We start from the raw sequence: 15794 nt of genomic DNA on the forward strand, positions 1-15794 counted from the left end.
TTTTCTCAGCTTGTTACATCAGCTTCACTGCTTTCTCTATCAGCCCTTGCAAGGCTGCTCTTCAAACATGTTTGCTGCATTTTAAATGCCATAAGCCCACTCCATCTGTTACAGAGCACAAGTTCTCCATAAATGTGCATCTCTCCAGCAAATCAAACTGCATTTCCAGGGGAAATTAAATTCAATGCTGCATGTTCAAAATACCTGTCTAGACAGGGAAAATAATACACACAAATTGTTTGAAAATGTGATAAAGAGTCTGGCTTATAGTTCAGTAAAACCCTTTCTCATCTCTGCACGGTATTAAATTGAGGGCTGGTAGGTCACAGTACAGTTCTCTCCATACAGAATCACACATATGGCTATTTTTAGTGAATGAGAGATTGTGGCTTTTTTTTTCACTTCTTGAAAAGAAACCCAAACATTTCCAAATTTAGCACTGAGTGGAGAAAGGAATCAGAAGTGCAAGTGTGAAAAGACTATTACAGCCATATCACCTTGGAATCTAAATGCTGTGGACCGGCCATCATAAATGAACCATCTTGTTCTGACCTCAAGGTATGTTTATATATTTAATTGTGTGGAGCTATGCAGCAGGATTAGTGCATTAATTCTAAGTGCCTGCATAAATGGTAACACTGAAAAGCTTACACAGTTGACATATTATCATGTGTAGAGAGATCACACTGTGTGATGCAGTCAAGAGAACAAGCAGATTTCTTCATGATGTTTTCTAGATGAATTGGACAAGCACAAAACATAGGCCATAGCTTATCTGTGTATTAACTCTAGTTTTTCATTGCATACACACAACCTCACCCATGACACAGTCACCTCTTCCCTGCAGTAGCTCCTTATCAGTGACACATGCAGGCAATGTAGCCATAGCGGGGAAGGCCTGAGCACAAGAGACAGGTCTCAGAGGATGCAGCTGCAGTATGAGGTACTTCCTTAGCTCTGGGAAGAAAGAACAACAGATGAGAACAGCTGAGCATGCTGACTGCAACTCACTTGAGGAAGCTCACCACTCCCCTCAAAAGTACTAAGGAGTTCACCAGGGCACAGGAGAGTACTGCAATATTCCTGCCCCAAGGGAAGGGAATTAGCTTAATGTACCTTGCTGACTTCAGACAACAGGTGCCAGGGGAACAAAAAGTAGACTTGAAGGACTGAAAAAAAACCAAACCCATCCAAACAAAAACCATCCAACAAACAAGCAAACAAACAAAAAAAACCCACAAAAAAACAGGTTTTAACTTTACAAAGACACTAAAGATTCCCACCCCTTAAATGTAGGCATAGAGAATGGAGGAAGATACAGAAATTTATTTCTTTATTCCTGGATGTAAATTATTGCTGTATCTTAGAAGAAATGGGACCTTGTCCCAAGTCTTTGATTAACTATTTTGCTTTGAATCTTGTAAACAGCAGTACATCTGCTCTGTGCTCCTGGCAAATCCACACTGCTTCCTTCCTCTTGCAGGTATTTTGCTCCCAAGAGAATACCAAGCAATTAGTATCAGGTAACCATGCAGCAGCCTGGAGGCTGGGATCCATATAAAATTCCCATGGGGACTAGAAGGGCATGGGTTTCTCTAGCCAGGGCCCATCCCACCACCCTCAGTGAGAGAGCAGCCCACAGCATCAGGCATCTTCACAAATGCACTGAGATCAAGCCAGATAGTCTGCCTGCAGGTCAAAGTCAGTGCATCTATGGCTGGATATGTCTATGGCAGAACTGGAGACGAGCACTCCTAAGCATAAAGCAGAAAGGGACTAAAAGCCCAGGGCTAAGCTGAAATATGGCCCATGGGCAGATGTGTGGATGGAGGTCCCAGGTGAGGCTGGTCAGGGCCACTAAGATGGGCAGCAACACAATTAACCTCCCAGAAAGACTTAGTAAAGGCAACCCTCCCCCTTGATCTATACCGATAAAGAGGATCTGGTAGGATCAGATAGGTGAATGCACCAAGCATGCAAAGTTATAAGACTGATACAAAGAAAGGCAGTGCCAACACTTAAAATTCCTTCTTCCTAAATGTTCTACTCTCATCAGTTTTCACTTTCACATGGAAATCAGTTACTCAGCCTATGCATATGTAATCCATAACATGATGCTTTTATAGTTTTCCCTTACATTTGCCACTTTTTGCCATAGTGGTCTGCAATAAAGTCACAGCCTGAGCTGAGTCCAGAGAAAGATGATCATTCAGGCAGAAATAACAAGGGGAAAAAAACCTCATTATAGATCTGGCCTCACTTGTACTTAGGAAACTAATTGCAATCAATGACTTCAGCTACACACAATTTACTACAACATGATATGTCTGACCCATGAGGTGAGTAAAACTGATCCCTGGCAATGGCCATTATTCTTCACACACCACTAAGTGACACTATCAGATTCCCCATGCGTAAGGCCTCTGTGATTTCGTACTGAGTTACATTTAAAATTAGAGAAGTGGGAATTGCCGCAGGCAAAACTTTCAACAAACCACAAAGTACATCAGTTGCAGCAGAATATAATGATAAAATGAGAATTCTGTTGTGCTGAGGAAAAAAAAAAAAAAAGATACAGAGAAATGCACATGTGGTCTTCTTCTGTGGAGCCACACTGTTCTAAGTGTCTGCATATAGTAGCTGCTTCCTCAGCTGAAAACCTGTGCATACCACTTGATTGTCTGGTAACTTCCAAGATACCTTCAAGACCATTCATTTTACCTTACTTTTGCTAGACTGCTTTTGAGGACCTTTAAAGTCAGCAAAGAACTTTGCAACAGATTAATGGAGTTCAGTGCATGATTCATGATCAAATGTTGGTGCACACTCAGGGATTAGTTGCTCCCACAACTTACTACTTGATTAGATACAGCTACTCTTTTCTTAGATGTCCCTTGACAACACAAGAGTCTTAGGTGACTGACCAAGCCCAAAGATTCTTCTCATACATCAATGTTGATAATGGTGCTACCTCATCATACATAAGGAAGTCTTGGGCTTTTTTTAACAGCATTTGTTTCACTCCTGATTGTTCAGTGGGAGAAGCAATGGCCACACTGTGTAACAGCTTCCCTACAGGGAGTCCCTGCTGCCAGTGACTGCTATTGAAGGTAGGATGTTACTTAAAAAAACTCACCATACACAGTTCTGAGGGGCAGGGATCATGCCCTACCCTTATCTTTATAGAAACCTGGCTGGCTGGGCACATTATGAACCCTATTCTTAGCTGGATACCTCATCAAGGCAAATACAGTAAGATTTATCTTCTTTTTTTTTTTTTTTTTTCCCCAGCCATTAAGTTTTCAGCAGAATGTATTATTTTGCTTAATGTTCATAATAAAATTAATTCACTGATTAATTTGCATGCATAGAGAAATGCAGCTAGCTAATGCTGTATCTTCCATTTGGCTTAGCAATATTACATTTTACTATCACATGTACATTCCAGCTCCAGAAAAAGAAAGAAAAGATCAGGTCCAGTGCAATGTGTAGCTGTGAAATTCTCCTAACAAAATCATTAACTCTGCCATAATGTCAAACAAAAAAACATATTTGGGGCCAACTCTTGTGGCAGTTTTAACAGCAAACAAGAACGAATGCAAAAGAATGGAAAGGACGCACAAACCTGCTCCTGGGTTAAAATCAACCTCCAACTGTTAGATGAGAATGAGACCCATGGAGAGTTGAATTATGGTACAACTCCCAGTTCCAAAGATCTTTCTCTTTGAAGAAATGATACCAGCCTTTGGTAAAGAGTAGTATTAGACTTAAAGAAATGAGATTCTGATCTGATGCTGCAATTACAGCAGTACCTTTTTCTAAGAAAATGTGAAGATCGCAATGAAGTGACTCAAATAACCCCAACTGAAACCCTGAACCAAATCCTGGTGGCTCTTCAGGGAGCAAGAAGCTGAGACGGTGCCTCACAAAAACCTCCTGCCACACAGGGAGAGGGAAGAGCCACAAAAACGTCTTTGCTCCCCGCCCTCCCTCCCCTCTCCGCCAGCCCTGGCTCCTGCCTGCCGCTAGGCAGATGCTTCGAGCCCACCCCAGGGGCTCCATCAGCCTTCGGGAGGGCTCCCTGCGGAGGGGGTGCCCTTGGAAGGGACCCCGCGGAGGAGGGCGGGGAGGGCGGCTCGGCAGGGGCCCCTCCCCGCGCCGCTGTCCACCCCCGTGGTGCTGAAGGGCGGAGGCGGCGCCCAGACCGCCCCGGCCTGGCCCGGCCCCGGCCCCCCGCGCTCGCTCCCGGGGCGAACGGGCGAGATTAAGGCTCCGGTAATCAGGGCCAGATTAATTCCCTGGAAACCGGGTGCAATCTGAGCAGCTGCAAGTGTCTCCCAGGGTGTGCGTGGGGTGGGGGGGGCATCTGCTTGCCCAGATGCTGCGGCTCGATTAGAGGGAGGGAGGGAGAACACAGATATATCATCTGCTGCTTTTGGGAAGGGCTGGGCTGGCTGGGACCCGGCAGCCCCTCCTCTTCCTCCTCCCTCCTCCTCTTCCTCTCCCTCGCGGCCTCGCTCTCCTCTCCCGGCCAGCCGCCTTCTGCGGAGGGGGAGAGCCGAGCGCAGAGCCCCCCGGCCCGCCCCGCCCCTCCCCGGAGACAAGCGATGGGCGACATCCCCAGCCTCGTGAAAATCAGCGTCTCTCTCAAAATCCAGCCCAACGACGGGGCGGTGTATTTCAAGGTGGACGGGCAGCGCTTCGGCCAGAACCGCACCATCAAGCTGCTGACCGGGGCCAAGTACAAGATCGAGGTGGCTCTTCGGCCCGGCACCGTCCAGGCCACGTAAGTGCAGACTCCCCGGGGCCGCTCCCCCGGCCCTCCCTTCTCCGCTGCTTTATTTTTAGAGGTTTAATATTTTTTCCTGGCAATGTGACAGCACGGGGTTTCCGTGATTTCTCCCTCCCCGCCCTTTTCCTTTGGTGGCTCCGTTTCTAGGTCCCTGGCCAGCTGTTACCACTGCTTTTCCCGGCTGGCTCGAAAGAGAGGCTGCGTTTGGGAGATGCTTCCTTCCCTCTCCCTCCTCTCCTTCTGCTGGAGCTCTTTCAAGCCCAGCTCCGTTTCTCCCTCCTTCCCTGGGGCTTGTCCTGGTGACAGAGGGAGAGGTAGGTCCCTCTGTCCCTGCGTATCAGTGCTGCACCGTGCTCGAGTATCGCTGCAACACGACAGAGACTGGGAGCAGGGAGGATGCCGATGGGGACCCGTCTCTGGGTGGAGAGACAGCCCTGGAGAAGGGATTTGACTAACCTCTCCCCAGCTACTCGAGATCAGATCCCTCCTGCCTTTCCTTTCTACACCTTCCCTGGATGATGCAGAACCCTGACATTTTTCAGGAGCCCCAGTGAGTCAGCAGCACCTGCAGGTCTGATAAAATCCCTGAAGTATCCCCCAGCACAGAGTCTGGCTCCACACAGCTAGGGAAGGGGACCTGCAGGGCTGCTGAAATGCCAGATCCTGTCTCTTTGCAGGACAATGGGCATCGGGGGCATCAATGTCCCACTGGAAGAGACATCACGGGATGCACAGGTGGCCTCTTACACAGGGATCTATGACACAGAAGGGGTGCCCCATACCAAGAGTGGAGAGAGACAGCCCATCCAGGTCAACATGCAGGTATGTGGGTTCTCCAAGCATGGCACGGGAAGACAAGGGAGGGCAGCAGGGGATTGACCTCTAGAGAGGAAATTGTGGAGGTGAAGCATTCCAGGGCAAAGTTTGACCACACCTGCTGCACTCCCCTCTGCTTTGTGTCAGTAAGACTGCAGGCCAGGGCATAGCTGGAAAACGCAAGCCTTGCTTCCCCAGGGGAAGCTAAGAGAGCAGTAAGGGCCAAGAAGTAGTCAGGAAATTTATAGAGATTCCCACAGCCTTGTAGGGTGCTGCAGGAAAAAGAAACAGGAACTGAACTTCTCACCTTTTCTGTAGGGCATATTACAGACTTCAGGAAACTCTCCCCAAGTTCTCTGGCTAGAAATCCAGTCCCAAGCTGTTGGCACACAGGGACCCACCACACTCCCCCAAAGGCTGTCTTCCCCATTTATTTCCCTATAAGATTCCATTATCACATTATCTCTGCATCCACAAGTTTAAGTTCTTATTCAAGTATCTCCTCACCCCAACCTTAAAGAGAACCTCCAAGAGCCAAGGTACATGCCACGGCCGCAAAACGAGGTGACAAAAGCTCAAGCCCATAAGGCAGCAGAGCTGACAGAAGACAGGAAGAGCAGCAGGCAGATTTCCACAGATCTCTTTGGGTGGTGCGCTCAGAGTGCAGAGGGAGATTTGGTTTACTCTGGCTTTTTGGGGTTCCCTGCCCACACCAATTACAGTTGTGAGGGGTTCTTGCTATTTTTTCTGTGGATCCTGTACCAAAAAGTGGAAATGGGGCAGTAAGCCATCTTTATCTGAAGCTCTCCTAAGGGTCTGTTGCAATTTATACAAGTTTATGACCTTGCCAAGCCTACCAGATTTCAGCTTTTTCTCACGTTTGTTCACTGCACTCAAGATTTCATCTTGATCTTTATCTTTGTTTTTTGGGGGGGTTGTTTTTTGGTTTTTTGTTTTGTTTTTTTTTCTCCCCTTGAATCATCATTTAGCATGGCAATCTCCTTCTGAATAAGAACTGTAACATCTCCATTTGGAGATTTCAATAATTACAACATGGGTAACTTAATTTGGAGACCCAGATCACATTAAAAGGTACCACTTCATAACCCTAGGTTAATAATACTACCATATGTCCATGTTAATCATTTTTCCATACAGTCACCTCCTTGGAATACCCAGGAAATCCAAACACCCAGAATGACTTCTCAGCCAGCAGAACAGGGCTGCTGGTTGCCACTTTTTGAGTACTGCTGTTATATCTCACAATGTCCTTGTACGAGGAGGGGAAAGGGCAATGATCCCAAAAAAAACCAGCTGCTTTGACTGAGGCATCCCTATTTTGATAGCCACCTTCACCCCTAAGTGTAGCACTGATGTGAACTCTGAAAATCTTGAAGTTTAACTTTTCTTACGGAGAAAACCAAGTTAAAATACAAAGTAATTCCAAGAAATGCAAGGAGGGTCTGATTTGCGGATACATGCTCTGAGATAAGTTTGTTGCAGCATCAGAATGAGTAGCCACAATATTTGTCCAAAGAGTTGCTTTTACAAATCAAATCCTGAGATATTAAACATGAAGCTAGGATCTTAAGCACTTCCTCAACCCCGTTTAGGATCTGATCTTGATAGATGGGTTCTTCAGTAGATTTCCATGTCCACAGTGGATACTTTAAATTATTAATTAAGGCAACCCAACAGGGATTTACACATTTAACTGCTCAGCTAGACAGAGCCATAACAGATTATGGGAACCAGCCTCAGACAGCTCAACTTGAAAACTATTTCTAATACTTACTTCCCAAATCTTCAAAACTGGGTTTACTGCATACAGCTTTAAATTTTCCTATTTCCTCCAACTATGAGGAACTTCAGCCTTCACTTCCTTTTCTAGAAAAGGCAGGATCCTGATGCATCCTAGGGAGATAAGGATACTATTTAAGGCATGAAATCTGAATTCACATTAGAAACAGACCATAAGGTCAGTCCTGCAGTTATAAACTAGTCTGATACTGCCAATCTAAACCCTGAAAGATAGAAAGTCCTCAAGAATTTATTTCCCATCTGCTTTAAAACTTAAAAAAATAATTCTTTGTGCTCCTACTTTAACTGGCTGGTAGGCATCTGACCCATTACAGCCATACATACATACAAACAAAACAACAATCCTCTTTCTGAATTCCAGAATCTGAAGATGCATTTCTGTTATCCAAACTCTCAATTAAGTGCACCATCCAGAAACTGCTAATCTCTCCAGTAAATGATGTAAACTAAACTAGAAATTTCTCTTGGTGTCTCATTTTATTCTTGGTCAGACTAGACTAAGATTGACTAAAGAAGCCTGACCTCTATGCCCAGTAAGCAAATTCAGAGGGAGTGATTAAATAACCATTCACACCTATAGTGCTGGATGACAGAGAATAGCAGATAGGGAAATAACCTCACCTACAAACAGTAGGACCATCCCTCCTGCCTGGGGAAGCCCAGATACAGGCCCAGTGGAGGAGCCAGAATTCAGCTGCAGGAGCCGTGGGAATTCAGGGGAGCTCTGAGGATGCAGAATGCTCATTATGCCACAGAGCTGCTGCATCTGCTAAGTACTGGGCTGAGGGGGAGGTACATGGTAGTAGAAAAGCTCTGCAATTAATTCTGTCCTCCAGGAAATCCACAGAAGGCAAACAACACAGCGTAGCTCAGCAAACTGTGTCATTGCAGGAAGATATAATTTGTTTTCTTCCTTTATCTTGTTGAAATTCAAATCCTCCATACATTAATGAAACAAAATGTTGCTCTTGTATCATATCATCTTCTACAAATGCTATTAGAAATGCCTTTTCGTCCTCAGTTTCCAGACTGAGGGTGGCTCATGCTCCTCTCTGACAATTTCTCTGTGTGGATTGTGTACAGTAACATCCAATGTGCTTAACCTTGCATTATGAGTGTATCAGGATTACTATCAAAGATGATTAATTAAAAAAAAAAATCTTAAGGTTTTATTTGCTGTGAGAGATAAAATAGCCTGTACATCTCATTCTCTCTTCGTCAAAGAAGTAGCAGAAGTATTTCAGCTACTCCTTTAAGGTAACACTTGGAACTGGAGCCAAATAAAAACCTTTCACTAACAGCACACAGAAACTCCTGCTGTTGTCATGGCTAAATTTAAGTTACCACAGTGGGCTGGGGGAAGGTTTAAAGCAATGTCGATTATGCATCAGCAGTTGGCAAACCATATTTTGGATTTAAAAAAAAATTAAAAAAAAAATATATATGTCCTTCTGAGAAAACTGTATACAGAAGGAACTGATTGCAAGTTGGGAAGACTCACTGTGTAAAAGGGCTTTCATACTGACTTTGCAAGTGATTGTAACAGGCAGATGATCAAAGGTCAGCTCCCAAGCACATGATGGAAATGAAAAATAGTCAAGTGAAGAAGCAGTCATTAAAGTGAGTGATGGAAATCTTTAAAAGGAAAAAATGTTGAAGAACAGTGTCCTTCAGTAGCAATGAATCCACTATCTAGTATCTTCTAACAACACAGCACAATCAACAAACTATACTACTGGGACCAACAGCAATCTGTATAGGCTTCAGACCCATAGTCTGGACTTTCTGCAGCATCTCAAGGCACAGAAAATAAAATTTTACATCACCATCATAACTGAAGTCATGATCTACCCCCATAAGCCTTGTTGATATGTTTTTTTCTGATATTGCAAAGGTATCTAGCAATGGCTTCAAAGAAGTGAGGTGTTTCATTTTACAGAACTTAGTATAGCCATAGTCTCATTCACTTAAAAGCTGCAAGCACAGACATCTTGCAGTCAATGTCTTCACTGTATTAGACACTTAATTGTTAACATGCACTGATTATCTCCTTCCTAGCCTCATATCTAAGTTTGAAAAGCTACATTATCACAGTACAACTAGCAATTACATAAATGGACAAAGGAGAACCTCTCTTGCTTAAGTTTCATGTAAAATGCAGAACAGAATCCTAGGGAAGAAGTAAGTTGTCTAATAGCAGCATATCTCAATCAAGACACTGCATACACAAGGCTACTAAATATGGGGACATTCAATATTTCAGATAAAGCAAAAGAAAGCCTCCAGGTACAGTACAAAGGTGAAGTGCTGGCCTGAATCAATACAGATCACTGCTACATGATATGTGTATACAATACACCTAGAGATCATTACGCCAACTATTGCTGTGTCATCTTAAGAAGAACAGTAACTTTGATTCTTGCTGTTAGTAACATTTATCCATACGGAAACTTGAATATTTTTAGTCCCTTGCATTTCCCAGATACAAGTGCAAGACAACAGTACATGGAGAATCTGATCCTTCATGTTATATGTATGCCTAAGCATAAAAAAACTTTATGACTGCTAGAGCAGGCTTTACAGATCTTTAACATATTGACTTAAGGAAAAATAACTGTTACATCAGCTGTTTTATATTCCAGTTTAATAAGAGTGTTGCTTCCCAATAAGAGAGAGAAAACAACAAAATAATCAGCTCACTAACACTGGTATTCTGTCTTCCTCACAGTTTAATGACATTGGTGTTTTTGAAACAGTCTGGCAAGTCAAATTCTACAACTACCACAAACGGGATCACTGCCAATGGGGAAACAGTTTTGGTAGTATTGAGTACGAATGCAAACCAAATGAAACACGCAGTCTTATGTGGATCAATAAAGAGACCTTCCACTGAAGAAATGTGAAACCCATACTCCTGGACAACCTCCCCAACAAAAGATCTACCTTTTAAAACCAGCAAGAAGCCTTAACAAAGGCATAATGTAACATTGCTTTGTTACATAAGTTTCCATCAACTACATTGTATATACAGGTGGTGCCACTGAAATCTTTGCCTATTACTGTATTTTAAGTTGACCATGGCATCTGTAACATTCTTTATCTGTCATCCTGAGAATACTGTAAAGTTCATGGGAAAGAATACTTGATAGCCTGGTAGAAAGTCATAAATCGTAATACTGTCGTAAGTATTTGCATTATGCCCACTAAATGGGTTCCACTAGATGTAGCAACTTTAGTGAAGTGTTTTGCTTTATTGCTTAGAATTTGGATGCAACATCACATTGGTGATTTCTGTATCTATATTTGTTTGCTCCTAAATAGGTGTGCTCCTTTGAGCGTTTTGTCACACATGTCATCCCAGTGGACAACAAGAAGTGCAAATTATGGATATTTGTAGGTTTAGCTAAATGGCAGCTACTACACCGTTAATATTGTGCTTTCATACCAGGGTATTTGGAAACTCGTTCTCCCTTTTGTTAAGTGCTGTAAGATATTCTGTGACATTTGTTAATTTACCAAATCTCGCAAAATAGAATTCTCTGTTCAATTCTCCAGTCTCTAAAATAGCTTTAGGAAACTGTATGAAACATGTTAACCTGAAGGATAGAAAAGCAATATACCAGAGACATCTAACACATGGCTAATATCTCTCTTAACATCATATAGTATTCTTGAAAGATACAGCTACCATACTGAATTTAGTTCTTAGAGTAAGAGTTACAACAGTAATCTCCTTTTTTATGACACATTGCTCACATCAGTGAAAACCTACAAGTCAACTTTTCCAAGACTGACAACTGTATTATACCAAAATTGACAGTATTTCTTGCAATGCGTATTTATACATGCATTGCACTCTTTCAAATAAAGATATGCATGTAAGTATATGCATGGTGATGATGACTAAAGGTGCTATATAAACACCAGATCAGTGTTTAACATATACAGACAAAAAAAAACCAAACACATTTTATTTCAGTAAATAATGCAGGGAAACAACTACACTGTTCCATCCCCAACTTGGGCTGAAGTAAGCTGTCAGTTCTTGCATATCTGTTATTCCCTTTGTGAATAATTTGTAAATTGTGTATGTAAATGGTAACCATGACTTTTGATCTTTGTAATAAAGGACTTAAACAATTTATTCTCTAGCATGACCATCTAAATGAGTACTAATGCCAAAAAAAGAAAGTCAGCCAGCAAAGGCTATGTATTCTGAGAATCCAGTCCAAAGTACCTCATTATTCTTTGCCCAAATATACTGTTCCTAGGACATACAGATCAAATGCTCTAGAAAGCAGACAGTCAATATGGTAACACCCAACAGAGCTTATTGATAAAATTCCACTGCATTTTGTTGCAATAACAGTGTGAGAAGTAGAGATTTAGGACAGACACAAAGTACTAATTAAATATTTTCTTCCATTGAATTATTAATCAAAAAGCTTGACTTTGCAAATTTCTACAGACAAAAGCCTGGCAATGATGTAATACATCACTGGAACAGTAAGCTAGCCAGTTGCATCTCTACTCAGAGGCAATATTACACAGGAAAATTTCATTGCAATGAAATTCTAGAAATAATCTTCTTTGTTAACATCTGTCTCAGGCTCTTCCTAGACTACAGAAAGAATTCTGCAAAATGAAAAAACTGAACTAAGCAAATTCAAACAAAATCTGTATTTCAGATAGAAGTGTTATTGCCAGCCCTTTAGCAGAAATTTGCAGATAACAGGCTTCAATGATACCAAACTTCCAGCTGTCAATCAATTCCATCTCTCCACTGCTAGAACATGATTTTCTTCTGCAACAATCGGTATGTTTGGTTTATTTTGTTTGCACATATGAAGTGGAATCACATTAGCAAAAAAATATGTGGGATTCATTAATTAACGAAGCAACCTCTGTCCTAGTAAAATTAAAATGTGTAAGACAGGCCTTTACTTTGAGTTCAGCTTCTATGAAATCCTTGGCCCACAATGTCCTAGCCTCCAGCATTTAAGAAAAAAAGTGTTACAATGAATAAATTCAGCCTCTCCTGGCACAGGAGGGCTATTATCCTCAGCTACCTGGAAGCACGATTTTCCTAAAGTAAATACGTTCATGTTAATGCCAAATAGGGTAGCAATTTGATCAAGGCTCAATGAACTTGAGAGGTCCCTTCCAACCCCTACGATTCTATGTCCTAGCAAGCCCTCTAGCAATTCAGCTGAAAATCAGTTTGGAGGGTGGTCAAGAAAGAGACTGCAGATGGAGTGAATTGTTTTTAAAGGAAGCAAAGAACAGCCAGAGCAAGTGTGTCTTGCAGGCTCCATATCCTAATACTGAATGTCGCTGCCACAGACAGTGGCAGTGAGAAAAAGGATGAAGGCTTAACAGCTTATCATGGGGAAGGTGTAAATGGCATTTATCAGCAGCTATTCTACCCTTCTCCCCTATCTGAGGTTTAAGTATACAGAAATGTGGCTTGATTGTCTTTCATTATTCCTAAACAGAAGATGATTCACATGGTGTTTGCTGAGTATCCATACCACCATAGATGATGGTGCTGACACTGTATATGTAAAGCAAAATAGTTTGACTTCCTCTTGCTCAGAAAGTGTTTCACTAACACAGCAAACATTTACTCCTAGCAAAGGAGACCCAAGACTTTAGGAGTTCTCTGAAAGTAACATTTTAAATTTCTTTCATCCAGGACAACAGGCCTTCCAGTATCTGAAGGGGCTACAGGGAAGCTGGGGAGGGACTTTTTAGAAAGGCTTGTAGTGAGAGGACAAGGGGTAACAGAATCAAACTGCAAGAGGGGAGATTTACGTTAGACATTAGGAAGAAATCCTGTAGTGTGAAGGTGCTGAGACACTGGCACAGGTTGCCCAGGGAGACTGTGGAAGCCCCATCCCTGGAAACGTTCAAGAGCAGGTTGGATGGGGCTTGGAGCAACCTGGTCTAGTGGGAGGTGTCCCTGCTCATGCAGGGGAGTTGGATCTAGATGATGTTTAAGGTCCCTTCCAATCTAAACCATTCTATGATTCTATGAAATACTCATAAAGCTTGAGTCACTAAAAAACTGTTGCTGTGACAGTTTGGTGCATGATTCAATCAGCAGTGTTTAATCTCCAGACAAGTTTGCTCTTTTTCTAATTAGTATTTTCATTTTTGTTCAGAACAGGACACAATATACTAAGCTTAAACATATATTTTCATCCATTCTAGGGTCAGAAAATGCTGACAATATGTCAATCCAGCTGAAACCACAAAGCATTAATACCTGAAGGTTTTATAAATGAGAGACTTTGAAGATTTTTCTCATTAAGTGTCCAGCCTTCATTTTTGTAAGAAAAAAATTTAAAAATATATACTGAATCTTTTAAGAGTAACTTTTTCATCTCTATTTAGGTAGCAGTTAACACTTCCAGACTACTGAGTAAAAGGAGCTAAGAGCAAGTTAGTAGTCATTATTATTACAGTTGTGATTCTGCATAAGACTTGTATTACAACATTAGAGTTTGAACAAGGCTCTGTGTTTAGCCCAGCTGCTACAGGCTTTGGTATCTCTTACCATCTGACTGTATCTGAAAAAGCAGTAATACTGCTGAAGTCTCCATGTCCTATTAACACAAGTTAGGTTTCACTGGCTTCAGCCAAGTCTCTACATCGGTTTGCAGATGCAGTGGCATTTACTGATTCCAGACTAGCAAAGTATCAGAAAAACTCCTTTATTACATTATTCCTATAAAAGATTTGAACAGGACTGCTGTACAATGAAGCTGTAAGTTTTGTACAAGGCTTTTACATGCCAACAGAGCTTGGTTTCCATTTTGGTTAAGAATACTTGCCTCATTTGGAACATAAAATTTTGACACATGTTCTATGTTGAATGCTTCCATTATTCTTGAGTCTCTGTGTAAAGCTTTGATTAAATAAGGACATGGCACATTGTAAATCCTGACTCCTTTTGAGATCTGAAACAAGTGCTGTAGCTTTCATAGTTCAAAGCACTGAGCATTGCCTTAATAGCTGTGTCAGCCCTGAAGCACAAAGCAGTAGTATAATGAGTCTCATAACATTCATGTTTTCCCTTAGCTCAACAAATCTCACATGCAATGATTGGGAAGTCCCCTTAGTGTAGCTCATCTGGATCTTTGGCTAGGAAGGACAGGCACTCCTGTCCACAGTCCTTCCAGGCTGCATGCTTGGCAGCTTTTGCCAGCATTCCTTGGACTGCTTCCTGTCCTCCTCTTCCTGAGACCAGGATTTAAGGCTTCAAATCCCTGTAAGCCTTGGCTTTCAGCCTCAGGAAGAAAAGGCTGCATCAACCCAGTAAGCGGCAAACCAGTCCCCTGCATCGTCTTCTCTATCCTTACATCAAAGTTGTTGATTATTTCTCTTATTAGTCAACACAGCTTAGTTCTGTGCATTCAGGAACAATAATCCCATGACTGACTTTATACATTATATATAACCTTCTCTGCCTCTTCCTGGAGAAGAAAGTCACAGGGTTTCCAACTGTATCCTAACTATAAATAAGAAGAAAATTACCAGCTGCCAAAAAAATAAAGTGAAGTTGGACTACAGAAAATACTGCAGATGGTCACCAGTGGAGGTCCTGCAGCATCTGCCATTAAATACTGGAGAACTCAGACAACTACATAGATTTCTTCCACTGTGTTCGAACACTCACCGAATTTCTCTGTATAATAAGATATACACAAGTGAGTGAGTTCTCCCTGCAGTCATTGGAGCTCATAATCTTTTGACCTGCAGTGAGTTGCACTCAGGTATTAGACCATAGATACAAAGAGTTCTCCATCAGAAACAAGGCTTAAAAGCAATGACAGCTTTTCCATCCATGTTGATGTGAAAAAAAAAAAAAATCTTAAAAAATAGTTAATAGCAGCACTTTTGCACTGACCAAGTATAAGGTTTTTATATTCTATTTTTCCTTGTTTGGACAAACTTGAGTCTCAATGTTGCCATATACAAGTGCTTCATGTGCCATTCATAAGGCATTTGTTTCCCTCTTCCAGAAAGCAGACACTCCTGCTCCATTTATCCCATATATCAAGGAATAGCCTGGTATCTCATCCAGTAACTTCTGTAGTGTTTGAACAATCTTGAGAAGAAATAATAACCTATCAGTTGATGATAATGAAGACAGCACAGGCAAGAACCATATGACTGTACTGGAGGTTAAGATGGACCTTCTGCCCATTCTCAACATGATTACTGCAATGTTAGGTGCCACCCTGCTGTCACAGGAATGCATTACTGTCTACAGTAATATCTACATCAAGTTGCAGCGTATGAGCTACTGAGACCAAACATTCTCAGAAGCTTGAACTGGATCATTATGAGTTTAACATGA

At 42.0% G+C, this 15794-nt stretch overlaps 1 protein-coding gene across 1 annotated transcript; it reads left to right on the plus strand.

The window, feature by feature from the left end:
• The first annotated feature begins 4482 nt into the window (after positions 1–4482).
• CNRIP1 (cannabinoid receptor interacting protein 1) lies at positions 4483–11571 on the plus strand. Its single transcript, XM_051613324.1, has 3 exons — positions 4483–4786; positions 5470–5614; positions 10158–11571. The coding sequence occupies exons 1-3, from the start codon at positions 4608–4610 to the stop codon at positions 10320–10322; spliced, it is 489 nt and encodes a 162-aa protein (XP_051469284.1). The 5' UTR covers positions 4483–4607; the 3' UTR covers positions 10323–11571.
• The last annotated feature ends 4223 nt before the right edge of the window (positions 11572–15794 follow it).

The sequence above is a fragment of the Apus apus genome, chromosome 3 (assembly GCF_020740795.1).
Source record: "Apus apus isolate bApuApu2 chromosome 3, bApuApu2.pri.cur, whole genome shotgun sequence".
Classification (NCBI taxonomy): Eukaryota; Metazoa; Chordata; class Aves; order Apodiformes; family Apodidae; genus Apus; species Apus apus.

Excerpts from the sequence above, each read along its gene's own strand:
- CNRIP1 (XM_051613324.1), top strand. The coding sequence starts at position 4,608 with ATGGGCGACATCCCCAGCCTCGTGAAAATCAGCGTCTCTCTCAAAATC. Across the intron at positions 4,787-5,469 it reads CCCGGCACCGTCCAGGCCAC|GACAATGGGCATCGGGGGCA; the intron begins GTAAGTGCAGAC and ends GTCTCTTTGCAG. Across the intron at positions 5,615-10,157 it reads CCATCCAGGTCAACATGCAG|TTTAATGACATTGGTGTTTT; the intron begins GTATGTGGGTTC and ends TCTTCCTCACAG.